Genomic DNA, 14392 nt, shown 5'->3' on the forward strand with positions numbered 1-14392 from the left:
CTCCCTAATACTGAAAGCCAACCCACCGCCCTTTCTGTCTTGCCTGTTACGTTTGTAGAGCTTATAGCCACCCATTAGAGCACTCCACTCATGAGACTTATCCCACCACGTTTCTGTGATGGTGACTGTGTCATAGCTGTTGTGTTGCACAGTGGCTTCCAGCTCCTCCTGTTTGTTGCCCATGCTGCGTGCGCTAGTCCAGGTGCCCTTGAGCTGGGCTAACGACTTCATTTCCAGCCACGGCCTGCCACCCTCAGGCTCCACTCTAGCAGGACCTGGTTTTTTTAGTTTTTGTTTTCTGACTCATGAGTCAGCACGGAGGCAGGAACAAATATAAAGCGTACCAAACCTTAGGACCAGGCTCTGCAATACACCTATGTAAGCAAACAACCCTGCATCGCTCTCAAAAGATTAGATAATTCACAGATGGTTGGTTTATCCATCACCTGATGCAACCTCCTTGCAGGCAGCTCAGCCTGTACCCTCTACCAATTTGGCATGAATACAAACACAATCTATTGCACTGCTACTACAGACCTTGCACCACCTGTGAGTCTGTCTCTGCAGACCACTGAAGCCAGGGAACCTGCTGTGGAAAGAACAGCCCCAAGGAACATGATAGGACTTCTGCACCGGATTGCCAGTTTCTCCCTCTGACAAGCTATTACTTTATGTATGCTGCAGAAAGCAGCACAGCAGCTCTCTTGGGAGCACTCCTCCCAACCCTGCATGAAAATCCTGTTCAGACTGCCATTTAAGGACAGACAGATAAAGGATAGAGAGTTAATCCTAACATCTGTTCAAGAGAGGAATTTTAGAATGTAGGGTGACTTATGGTAACTGTTAGCTTCGTACGCTATCCTCTAAATAAATATTGTTACACGTATCCGAGGAAGTAAATCCACACAATTACCTCTCCAAATGTGGCAGGATTGAAAGGCAATGCTGTAGTTCCAGTCATATATTTAGCTGGAGTTTTCATCCGGTGAGAGGCCTAAACAAGAGAGTATATTAAGAGTGGAACATTCAGACCCAAGAACAGCAGAGATGTTGGAAAGGTCAACGAAATTTTGCTGATGCAACTATGTTTATCCTCCACTTAGCAACTGAAAATGTGCAACAGTTCTATAACAAGAAGGACACAGTGCACTTGGTAATAGTACAGTTTAGGTCAATCAAATTTATGTCTCCATGAACTCAGAAAGTGGAAACTCTGAATTCATGAGAGGGAACAGCAGGGGAGGCTGGAGGAGGACAACATTCTTTCTTCCTCACATTGAAAAAAAAAAACCAAAGTGCTTTAGAATTTCTAAACAAAATACCTCATAAACTTTCAAACTCCGAGGCGCCCCAGCTGACAGGCAGCAAGGAAGCTTGGTGACAGCAGCTCTGCCTGGAGAGGCTGCAGAGAAGCCAGGCCTCCCCAGCAGTGGGAGGTGGGCACCTTGTGCTGCACCAGCCAAGCCCAGGCACTCTCTCAGACTCTACTGCCTGCTGGGTAGAAGACTGCAGCAGCAAGTGAGCGACTCCCTTCCATGGAAGCGTTAGATTTGAGAAGCAGGAATATTCCAGCAGAAAAAAACATCTGAACAGAAGGCTTCCAGTAACGCCCACTGCAAACACTGCAGAAAAGCATGTCCATATTCTCCAGGCGATAGGCACACTAGTGCTAGGGCTGGATTCAGCAGGGCAGCCTGATATCTGCAAAAGCACACCTCCTCCTCTGCACGTACTTACTTGCAGAGGGAGAAAACCATGCTAACTCACGCAGGAAAGCCGTTCTGCGTCTCGGCCTGTTGTGCCAAGCAATGCAAACAAACTTCTCAAACATCTCCAGCACTCGCAGATTATTCATGAAATGTGAATGTTCACACTTCAAGAAAACCAAAGAAATATGGTTCTGGGATTTTTTTGTATGCTTTCAGCACAAGTAAGAAAGACCTGGAAAGTGCTCAAAAAATTTTTGTTTACATTCACCCAGGAGCGAGGGAATCCTGTTCTTCTCAGTAGTGATTAAGTGAGGCTGATCCATAGTTATTTAGTGACATTACAGGAGTCAAGGAAACTTAAACATTCAAGGGGACAGGCATTTAATAGTGTTATCTAAAACTCAGTCTTGGTTTCTTAGATTTTTATAACTATCCGAGTAATAAGTACTTTGGACAAAGGCAAGTTTGTTCATAAAGCTTCAAAAGCATCATACGCTAGCAGAGTACACCAGCAGAGTGGACAACATTTCACGTAAGAATCTTTCAGGTCTAAGATTTCTGCTATCGCAGATCTCTTGCAAAAACAGATGTGTGCCAACATTATGTAACTCTCACATTTTTTAAAAAGTACACTATCAGAGGAAAAAAAAAAAAGTACGTCAGTGACCCTCTGCATCATCTTTATAGGTTATAAGCCTAGTATAGCTACTACACACAGAAGTTTGCAATACAGACCAGATTTTAACACCTCTTTCTACTAGACTCATGAAAAGTTGTTTACATGGCCATTATTTCCACAGATTGCAATGAAGATGAATAATTAAGCCTTTAAGTCAATAAACGAGACCTCTTCCCATGTTCCAGTATCTCCTTTCCTAGCCTGGCATCTGTTTCCTGTTTTATGCACAATATTATTCTTCACCAGCCCACCTAGAGAGTGATCTTCCGAATCCCTTCAGGATGCTTGTGAGCAAACTGCATTTGTGAAATGTGCTGGATTATCGCCCTTGAACACTGCATTCCTCACTCCACACATCTTCTGCATAAACAACATCGAAGTAAAATAATCCCTCTGTTGAAGACCTGCCTCCTTGCTACTTAACATTTGGGTCTTTTGCAACTTTTGTCAGAAGGTAGCGATGAGTGCTAACCTAAGCAATGCAATACTACGTGTGGTCTGCACTGTGATTTTAGCTAACTTTGCTCCTTGGGGGACATGAGGGATACAGAGAAGGGAAGACCACCGTTATTACATGCCTGAGCATCAGGCTTGTGTTTGTCATCTACTGGGACAGAAGCACTATACCTTGTCTTGAATGTAATGGACCATTTCAGGGAAGGAAGGCATCTGCTTCCCAGAACTCTCCTTTTCGTTTTTGCCAGGAAATGTTCTCAGCACCCGCTGGGCTTCTCCATGTACCTCCTCCCGCCTTTCAGAAGAAAAGATGAGAAACAGACGTTATTTGCACAGAACAAATGACCTTTAATCAGCAAGAACATATCTTGGGAAGCTGGAGGAGAGCAAACTGTTTTTAAATGCAAAGTGGTTTTTTTCAAAGGAAGGGGAAAAAAAAGTTTGCATTAGAACTTTAATGATTTGTTTATTTAGAGAGAGGGAAGAAAAGGGGTAGTGATAAAAGGTCTCTGCAAAACAGCCTGGATCAGCCTACTTCTGCTCCTCTTACATCCTGCCGGCATTCACCACCAGTTTCTTGTTCCCACACACTTTTTACCCTGTCTGCTCCTACTCCCCATCACTTCAAGCTTCAGCTCACACCTACCAGGTTTATGGCTATCTGCTTAGCAGAAGATCAACTCCTGAAACAGTGCTGACTCTGCAGTGACAGAGCTCTTTGTTGCAATTGATCTATTTAGCTTTCTTTAGTTACACAATAGCTACTCACATCAAAAATTAAGAAACTAAAGTAAGTTGGAAAAAAACCCCACCACTTAAATTACTCTGCAGTAACAGAAAACTGCAAGTGAAATGACTACTGCAATTTAATGAGTCAACTACTCCTCAGCAGACTGGGAACTATCACAAGTGTACGGTTCCTGATTCTTTGCAAATACAGGCTAAAAATAGATCAATAAAATTTGCCAGGAAAAAATAATTTCCAGCCACTGTGAAGGTGATTGCAGTCAACACATTTGCACTTTGCAATTTCAACTCATCATGACACAAAGTGCTTTAGTGAAAGCAGCTCATCTGAAACAAGAAAAAGAATCCATGCCAAAACCTACAATAAGGCACAGTAACAGCTCTCCACAGAACTGTCAAGAATGCCCCTATGTAGATGTTTATTTCCAAATTATCTACTTCATTTTCAGTCAGTTTTTATGTACACACATACACACATACGCATGCATTCATATTTAATCCAAATATATACTGGATGTAAATATATATGTGTGTGTGTGTACATATATGAAAATAACTTAAAAAGAAGAACAACTTACGAGTCTCCTGCAGCTAACAGGAGTAAATATCTGGAAGGGATATGATCTGGAGGGAATACTGTACTAGCAAATTTCACAGCCACTTGACGTACTTGAACTTCAGGCTTAAAGAGAAGAGACACAAAAATAGTGTTGAGTTTTAAATGAACAAGCTTATGACCTGCACTCACCACCTGTACATCATCAGTCATCCATTTTGCCCTCTGCTACCAACATGACTCAAAGAGTTTAGACATTTTGAGATGTTTTTCTTGCTAACTCTTCATACGGCAGGAGATGGGGAAAAATTAGCTTCTCATATATACACAAGTGGACAATGGAAGTTAGATACATGCATGTATTTGGGAATCGTAAATCACAGTTGTCGCTAATTCTTAGACATCTGAACTGCCCCACCCAGGCAGCTCTGAAATGAAGAATGACATGTATCATCTACCCACATAAGACAGAGCCATGCTTAGGAGCTGCACAGCCAGAGGTGGAAAAGAAACTTTAGCTCAGGGTGGCCATTCGCTCTGCTGCGTTCAATCAGTCTCAGAATGACACTGTCTGGTGACCTAGATCTCTCAAGCACCTGGGCAAAAGAGTCACCAACATGAAAACAGTCTCTTACACAGTTACTAGTGCAACCACTAGAAATACACGTAACTCCGCAGACACCCTGAGTACCCATGCAAATACAGAGTATACAAAAACCCCTCCTTCCAAAAACCCAAACCTCTGGGGAATTCTGAGCACAAACATGATACCTGGTAAAGTAAGAGAGTCACTGAAGTGTGATTTCTGCTGGATTACTGTCTCAGGGCCGAGCTCCTGGGGAGCTTCCCAGGTGCCCTGTAATGCTAGAAACCACAGAGCACACTGAAATCCCCACTTAGCAGATAATGATCCTTTCTACCAAACTCTTGCTTTCACAAAGTGTTTGACAAGACACTGTTCTTGAAACATCTGCTTCTTAGAGATTTCTTAGGAGGAGACTATGAGAGACATACAGTACAATCACAATGGCTTTGTTTCTTTGCAAAACAGAACACAAATAGCAAAAAACACTCTCACCCTTCTTGCAGCCACTGTACCATACTAAAAACATTTCATCTGAGCATGCACCACCCCCTTCTCCCAGACAGGCCAATACACTCAGTGAGAAAAAGGAGACTTATTCTGAAAGTATACAGCAGGAAGTGCCAGGAATCAGGAAACCAACAGCTTTTTTTAAGATACTTAATTCTGACTCCACTGAAAATACCTTTATTAAGTAAGAAGCTACAAGAGCTTCCATCAGAGTACGCTGGGCTCCTTCCAAGTTACTGTATGCTCCAACCATCATAGACAGGGCCTCCTGAATGGCAAGCCTAGTATCAGCATCCTCCTGCAGTACAAAACCAAGAGTTTTTACTTTACAGCGTGCAGTGACACAAATTAAGCAAAACCAAGAGAAGATTTTAGCGATTTCTCAAAGCCTTGTCAGCACCCACCTTGCATAAAGCTTCAAAAAACTGCTGTACCAGTGCTATATCCTTGGTAAAGAGCTGAGGCATTCGGCTGAAACAAGATAATCAATGAAATAACAAATCAATGAAGTTCTGCGGTTTTTAACGTGAAGTGCTTCACATTTCACTGGTCCTCCCTTCATCCCACATTTTAACTGTCAAACAAAACAGAGCCAGCACACAAAGTTTGCTCTACCATATCCACTTCCATCATGGAGCAGCATCCCCTGCCTTAACAGAGGTTGGAAAATCACTTGGATCACCAGCATACCTCTGAACATTCTACTTGTCTAGCTTTATGCCCTCTGGTCTCTGATGTACAGTCCTTGAATTTATGTTTCTGGCTATCCAGAAAGTGGATCTTAAGTTTTGTGCATCATTTATGAGCTGCCATTAATCATTGCTAGAGAAGCTATCAGCTAAAAACGTATTTCTTTTCATACCTCTGGAGATGTCACGAGAAGAATGCTTTTCTCCGCACTATACACTCAATTGCAAAATTGGCAGGTGGCGTAAAGCTTTCTGCTGATAAGTTAACAGATTACTCTAGAAAAATTATTCAATATCCCATTGCTTAATGGTGCTTCAGTTACCTGGAGAGCTTTCCGACCGCTGAATATGCCATTGACAGCAGTTTTGAGTCCTTGAATGATAAAACAATAAATTTAAGCAAAACCAGAAATACATGAAGTCCTATATTTTATAATTAATCACTTTAAATCCTGTTTCCAAAGTGCTCAAACAGGCTTTCACGGTCAACAAATCCTGGAACATAAAATAATCATAGCCCAGTATAAACATATTGCATAAAGAAAGAAGGACCCTGCCCTTCCAAAAGAAAGAGAAAATTACAAATGGTGATGGAATGTAAATCTCCCTTCTGGTCTCATCTAATCACATTTTATTTCAAGAAATATAGCTAAGGAGGTTCAGCAAGTACATAAAACAGCAGCAAAGGGACAGAAACCTCCCACTGGCCCTAAACAGCAGCTTTACACAAATGGAGCTATTTGCACAGTGGAGCCTGCAGATGACCAGTGCAGCACGTTTATGTATAGGCTTACTTCCTCCTGAACACTCCTGGTTCACACTTTTCCCAGTGGAAGGGGAGGCTCTCGCGTTCAAAAACCAGGTCAGGCCAGAAGGTCACATCCAACAGTTGAAATGAACCAGCAAGAGGATCAAAGCTGCAGACAAGGTGGTCTGCAACATCAGCCCTTCATAAGATACAGGCAGTAGTGTCATGGGGAATTTGCCTCCTGAAATGGCACTGGAAAGATCTCTTCAGGCCAGACTGGCATTTGCAGTCCTTCTTGTAACTCCCTTCCCACAGCAACATCATCCCTGGAGAGTCAGAATGGGACGCATTGCAAGCAGAACTACAGAGGTGCTTATCACAGCAGGGTATATACTTGGAGCTGAGGGCCCTGCACACTTCAGAGTAATGAGCTACAGCAGCTAGGTGCTACTCTGGCCTCATTCATTGTATTACAACACTATTATTTTCAGAGACTTTGCAAATAGTGTCCAAGCACCTGTCCATAGCTGTTAAACAAGTAAAAGCTTTCCTATACAGCTTTTTGAAGAATTTGTTTCTCTTCCAAGAAAGTTTCTTAGGAAGTATCCTTAGACATCCATCTCAGGCAACTACAAAAAATAGATCTACCAGTGTCCACCATAAAGGTATTTGTCTTTTGCTTGTATTCATATGAAGAATTATAGTTCTAAGTAAAGAACCTTTCAGCTTACCTCTTTGTATTCATTGATCAGCTTTGTAAGTCCATTTAAAAGCATTGGGCCCAATGGTTTTATTTTACTTTCTGGACAACTGCAATCAGAGACACCAACAAACAAAACATTACTTTCTGCATCCCTTAAAAGTATCTTCTCTCAGTACAATTTTTTCTCAACTTTCTTAAGCTGGGAAATTACAGTTTAATGTGTGTGCAAGCACACACACAGATTTCAAGATTAAGGAAAGAACACATCTTTCTATGAATTTTAGTATTCTTTCTTTGCCCTTCATTCAGTTATGTATCTAGCAAACAGAGTGTCTTCTAGGCAATTAGCTAAAAACCCATTGTGCTCACCCTGAATTACTTACATGATACAAATATGATGCACAAACTGCAAGGACAGACTTCTCAGTTTTGCATTTGTGTTTGGACCAAAGAGTCCATCATAAACCACCTGGCCAAAAGGAATAAAGAGCAGATCAGAGGGTATTTGGTTTCGCTTTCAAAGGTTTTCTAAATCCCCATCTTCTTTAAACATGGTCATCAGTAGCAGTGTTTCCCTCCCCTACATACTGGAGGAACTGTATTACTAAGCTCATTAGGAAGAGCAGCTATGGAAGGCAAGAATTACCTGGATGTTAGCTGGGAACGTTTCGGCAGCTTGCCGGGATCGCAGAAGATGAGGAACTATCTTTAATTTAACACGGGTGCTGACTGACTCTCGTTTCATTTCTGGTTTCAGAACAGATCCCTGTCAGAAACAGAGTTGAAATAACCTAGTGCATCTCTGGGCAGCAGTACTTTTAAGTTAGCCGAATTACTTTCTACTGCAAATCAGAATATACTAAGACAGAGAAAAAATTATTTATTAGCAAAAGTGTTCAGTGAAAGCAGAGATCAGAGAAAGCAACAGATCTTTTTTTTAAAAAAAAAAGTCTGTGAATAAAATAAGTTGGCTAAAATTACAGCTTCAGAAATTAAGCAGGTATGCAACTCTGAAGGCAAATCTTACCTCCTTGGTTTTCAGTGGTATATCCCCAAGATACACTTTATACATTTTGTTGATGATAGTAGGATTGTTCCAGTCAATTAAACTAAAAAAAAAAAACCACATTGAACACCAACATGTTATGATTCCAGCTCTTGATTACTTTTAAAAATATATATTTTATAGCTTTCCACATCACATTCATATTCTTCCACGAGTATTAATAGGGGTAGTTTCACTTCTAATCACTCCTCCCACATCCACATGGTATACAACCATGAAGAATGTTATTAAAATTTCACCTACAAATTCTGACAATTTCAAATAATCTGTGAGAAACCTACATTTTCCCTTCTCTCCAACTGAATCAAGACATACAAACACTGACTGCCTACCAACTCAATACAGAATGGCCATCTGTTAAAAAATTTCTCCACTTTCTTCAGCCTTGGTGCTTTGATATTTCAATAAGAAGAGGGTATTTTTAATTCCAGGACTATTTCATCTTGGTCTTTGTCCCACATTGAGTTGACAAAGGTCAGGTGTCTGCTTGGGGATAAAAGCTGGGACCACTTGCAGGGAGTCAGGAGTGTCTGTCTGCGGAGTGCACTCCACAGAGCTTCCTGGTTCAGGGCAGACCTCCTGACTCTCCCTGGAGCTGGGCCCTGCTCTGTTTAGACCTTTGTGAACATGGGCGGATCGGGTGAGAGTCATTATGTGGTCACCTTTATCATATGTGTTTAACTGGCTGGTCTGGCTGTTCCCCATGCCATCTGTGGGCAACCTCGGGTCCCTATTTGTACCACCTGTTGTGGGCTGAGTTACATCCTTTGTGGGATCGTTGGGGGTGGCGTCAATTATGTACCAGCTGATTGACCTGTTTGTACCCCCGGCAATCATTCACGGGATGTCCTCCTTGTCTACAATACAGTCTGCATATTGGATTCTCTTTCTGCTGGTGCTATCATTTTTGTTGGGCCTGGTCATTGGCAGAACAGTCTCTCACAAACTTGTCTGCCCACGATAACTACTGATGAGACTGTTCAGAATACACACATACGATACCCAAAGGAAGTCCCCAAAGAAAACAAAAAGTTAAGCATGCATGCTTCAAAAAAATGAAGGAGACTGAACTGTCTCTTTCAGTAAAGCAACTGATTTCCAAGCAAGCGAGCCGTGAGGTAGCATGTATTTCTCATAAAAGACATTTAAGATTGCATATTAATATGTATTTTGCTCTCCAGGCAAAGAATACCAACACAAAGGGAAAGATGAGATAAGCAGCAAAGGAGAGACACTGCCTGACTTCCTTAACCAGGCTCTCATCACTTATGAGAATCATCCCCTTTGCCTCAAATGGAGAGGGTTTCACGTTACGTGTTTGACTTCCAGTTAAATAGTCCTATATTTCTAGTAAAACAGAAGCCACCTACACATTTCAAAGGCAGGTTTCTCTCACTCCAAATCTCCTATATGAGCCAGCAAACCTCACATGATCAGTGAGCCAACAAATAGCACCAGCAGCAATTACTCCAGCCTCTTGACAGGACAGAAGCATTGTCTTTAGATGATGAAAAGTGGACTACAGACGGGCAAAAGCTTTAATAATGCAGAAAACAGTGGCTGCCAAACTTCCTAGACTATGTTCCACTTCACAATTGCAGTCCCTTTACTCTCTGAATAATTAAGTAAGTGTACTTTTCTGGGAAAGACAATACACGTAAGTTGACTAGCTGTGATTCACTTACTAAGGCCTTACTGACCATAGATAATCCACAGAGGGCAACTTGGAAACCAAGGAGTAAGAAAATGGCTCAAAAGCAATTCTAGAGATGACAGAAAATGAGCAGCTAAAGCTGTCAGCCCTGGAACCAAGTGATAGTCCCAGCTGGAAGATTGTGAGCCACAGCATTCCCTGCTCCATGTGAATGCAGAGCAGCTCTGCAGGTCTGTGGGGGACTGTAGCCTTCCTCCTTTCAGAGCAGTGTCTCTGGAGCACCACATTACCTGCAGCTAGCTTTGCTAGGAACACTAGTACCATCTTTTCCAAACATCCAAACTTGTACCTTTGTTTGCTCTTTAGTTCAAGGTCTGCTGCAGTGGCAACACTGTGCCTTGTATCACTGGAGGCTACAACCAGGTGTATAACTGCTTCAAGTTCTGGCACTTGCTCAGCTTCAATGAACTTCACTATTCCCAGCTTACACTGTTCAAGGATGGGGAAAGTAAAGGCAGTGTTACTGACAAGAAAGCGTATGTTACAATAACCACAGCAGTTCAGCTCTCCGAAACAATGGCTTCTGCTTGCTAAGGACAAGTTTACATGCACTCCATTTCTTTAGCAGCACCCTCCTCTTGCCTCCTGTCAGAGCAGTCACGTGCAGCAAAGTACCAGCATTACCATTAGGGATACTCTGCCGCTTCTCTGCTAAAACGGGACGCTTCATCAACGTACGAAAATTTTGCAAACTTACTACTTTTAGGAGTAAAACACAAGAAGAGCAAGCTGCAGTCCTGGTTGCTTCCTAACCAGCTTTGAGAACGATGGGCATCTCCCACCCCATCTCACTGTTGCAAAGCTCCTTAAGGCATCAAGTGAAGTCTCTCAATAAATTCCCTCATGGCAACTGAAGACCCGATTGGAATTTGTTATGTATTTTCCCTCAGGCCTTCCATTCCTCTGTCCATAGCCAATCCTCTTACCACCCCCAGCTCACCAAGGACCAGCTCCACAGCTGCAAGTACCTGTTCTAGAAGCTCTGGTGTCCATGGGCTATCTCCAACTACCCTTTTGGCTGCATAAAAGCTCATCCCTGGAGGTGGCTGAGGGATTCCAGGACCTCCCACACTACTTAATGAAGAGCCCTGAGCCGAGGGCACGTTTTGTCGACTCTGAGATTCATTCAATACAAACCTAAGCAGGAAGGAAAAAAAAGGTTTCATTAGAGGCTTTACCAATCTGCATTGCCAGCTGAATTAGGTGCTGGAATGAAGGAATAAACATAGCCTGTCCAACTTTACATATTCTTCTTTAATTAATCCCATGACTCTGACATATGACAGAATTTTACCTACCTGAGACTGAGCTACCGGTTATCTCATCACACAAGAGAAGAGCCATAACCATCTTGGTATAACGGTCTGAAAACAAACCTCAGTCAGGAAGTCGAAGGGTCCACAGCCACTTCTGAAGAGAGTTACCTCTGGTTATGAACCAGAAAGAATGATATATTTTATCTGACATACGGAGGCACCTTGACAGGCTTGAGAGGTGGGCCCATGCCCACCTTATGATGTTCAACAGGGCCGGGTGCAAGGTCCGGCACCTGGGTTGGCGTAATCCCAAGCACAAATACAGGCTGGGCAAAGTACGGTTTGACAGCAGTCCTGAGGAGAAAGACCTGGGGCTGCTGGTTGAAGAGATGTTCAACAGGAGCCAACAATGTGCAAGCGCAGCCCAGAAAGCCAACTGTATGCTGGGCTGCATCAAAAGCAGCGTGGCCAGCATGTTGAGGGAGGCAATTCTCCCCCTCTATTCTGCTCTTGTGGGGCCACACTTGGAGTACTGTGCCTAGCTCTGCAGCCCCCAGTACAAGAGGGACAAGGGTCCAGAGGAGGGCCATGAAGATAATCAGAGGGCTGGAACCCCTCTCCAAAGGCTGAGAAAGTTGGGGTTGTTTACCCCAACTTCTCTCTCTGTGGAGATCTTATTGTGGCCTTCCAGTATCTGAAGGGGGCCCACGGGAAAGTTGGAGAGGGACTTTTTGCAAAGGCTTGTAGTGATAAGATGAGGGGTAATGGCTTTAAACAGGAAGAGGGGAGATTTAGTTTAGAAGGTAGATTGAGTTTAGAAATTAGGAAGAAGTTTTTCACTATGGGAGTGGTGAATCACAGAAGCAGGTTGCCTGGGGAAGCTGTAGATGCCCCAATACTGGATATGTTCAAGACTAGGTCGGATAGGGCTTTTGAGAAACCTGATCTAGTGAATGTGTCCCTGTCCATGACAAGGGGGTTGGAACTAGATCATTTTTAAGGTCCCTTCCAACACAAACCATTCTATAATTCTGTGATTCTATCACTTTGCATTAGAAGTGAATAATCAAGACACTACTATATTTGAGAAACTCGTACTAAAAGCTTTAGCAACATTTGTATGATTTCTACAAAAAAAAGCAAATCTAACAAGGGAAATAATGAAGCATATCAACAGGATGAAGTATAAAAAAAAAATTTAAAAATAAGATGTCTTTGAAAACTGCAGCTTTATTGCTCACAGGGAAGGAAATCCAACTCCAAAAAGGTTAAGTTTACAGCTGTTAAGTCTTTTGGAGACTGGCTAATCTAGCTGCCCTGTGTACATCTCCACACTCTCATAAAAGCTGCTCCACCTCTCTATATCCTTAGAAGCTGGTTAACACATGAAGGCATCAAAACTGTAGTGCAGAAGCCAACAAGAATTATTTTGCTCCAGACAGCCATAATCTGTTCTGCATTCAGCACGCAGGCAACAGAGGAAGTAAACATTTTCAACAAGAAAGATAAATGTTCACCCCAAGCCTCATTAGTTAAAACTCTGAATGCTTACACCTGATTATGAGCTTCAAGCCCCAAAGTTGGGCTCTCTGGCTGTTTTACTGCACCCAGATTGGCAAGGTTAATTTACAACTGGGCAATGACAGAGCAAGTTCTACTTGGCATAAATTAGCTACAAATAGATGCAAATGGTCTAACCCTGGGGAGCAAGACCTTAAGAGACAAACATCCAGAGCCACCAGGTAGCTGAACACACCCTCTGAGTGCCTTCTGGAAGGAAAATTAAATCATCACCTCTACCCTTGTGGTCTCTGAGTATTTAAAAAGTGTCATGATTGGCCAGAGCACAACAATATGGAAGGAAGTGATGTCTTATTGTAAAGCCCAAGTTGAAGCTACAGCCACAGCAGTGTGGTGGTGAAGCTAAGAACACAAACCTGGATCAGCTTAAGAGTGTGAGCTGTGAACAGAGGAGCAGGTTAGGCATTTTAAACTGTAAGCTACAAGACTCCACACACCCAAATGGTAAGGAACTGGTGCTAAAAACACCTGATGGGAGCACAGCCTCCACGAAAGTTACACAGAGAAACATGACATGCTCACAGTTTTAAAAGTCATTCCTTTAGGTTAATCCACTTGGTGGAGCAAGACCTGGATGCTCAGAAAAATCCTACAAGAATCAATGAACCGTCAGAAAAAATAAATGCGTTCTACTGTAAAATTATTTCTAGTTTCTTTCAAAGCAGATGTTCCCCTGGCAATACAAAGATACTAAAAAAGTTAGTGGAAAACAGATTTTTGACAAAATATTGACTTTAGACACTAGAAGATTCCTAACAAGCAGTGATCAGTAAATTCAAGTTGCTCTGTAAATCATTCTTGCTCTCAGAAACATTGTTCACACCAAGAAATGTCACTACCATTCAAACATTTCTCATCAGAAGACAGATGAAAGACAAATCTTGTTATTAAAAGTTCTGGAAGGTACAAGTTCTCAGACATTACACTTGCTTATGACCTTGGAGGAATATGCCTGAAAACTTAGCTGCAGGGAGATGAGCACACACTTTGAGATGGCTTCTATTTTAGAGGTTTGGTTATTTAACAGATGGCTCACGTGCCTCAGCTTCACTTTAATCCCAAAAGAGGTCAAGGACAGAATAGCATAACACCTAATTAAGTAGAAAAAAGATATTTTGTTAAATAAGGAAGATGGTGAAACTTTTCTCAAAATTAGGATCCTGCTTTGGATCTTACTGAAAGATGTAATTGGCTTCATTCAAGCTAGGAAATAACAGCATATTTTAAATTAATTTCCAAGGGTACAGTTTGTAATGTTTCACACAAAGAACACATCAGTACTAGAGGAGATTGGTATTAACTCTTACTCACCCATAAGGCATAAGAAGAACATCCAACATAAAGTCCAAAAGCAGCTGTACAGTCTTTGGTTTTTCAGCAAGATTAAATGGAGAA

General features: G+C 42.2%; 1 protein-coding gene across 1 annotated transcript in view; it reads right to left on the reverse strand.

Annotated features, from left to right (window-relative positions):
- Positions 1-14392, reverse strand: part of KIAA0368 (KIAA0368 ortholog) — a gene marked incomplete at both ends in the record, with an annotated part of 47975 nt that overhangs the window by 28474 nt on the left and 5109 nt on the right. Inside the window, 13 exon segments of the mRNA XM_008944738.1 lie at positions 914-994; positions 3016-3139; positions 4170-4273; positions 5416-5538; positions 5645-5711; positions 6253-6302; positions 7409-7487; positions 7764-7849; positions 8027-8146; positions 8408-8489; positions 10450-10589; positions 11129-11297; positions 14309-14392. The exon segment at positions 14309-14392 is cut by the window's right edge and continues 22 nt beyond it. Of these exon segments, the coding sequence (XP_008942986.1) occupies positions 914-994; positions 3016-3139; positions 4170-4273; positions 5416-5538; positions 5645-5711; positions 6253-6302; positions 7409-7487; positions 7764-7849; positions 8027-8146; positions 8408-8489; positions 10450-10589; positions 11129-11297; positions 14309-14392 (1309 nt within the window).

The sequence above is a fragment of the Merops nubicus genome, unplaced genomic scaffold (genome assembly GCF_000691845.1).
Source record: "Merops nubicus isolate BGI_N331 unplaced genomic scaffold, ASM69184v1 scaffold11607, whole genome shotgun sequence".
Lineage (NCBI taxonomy): Eukaryota > Metazoa > Chordata > Aves > Coraciiformes > Meropidae > Merops > Merops nubicus.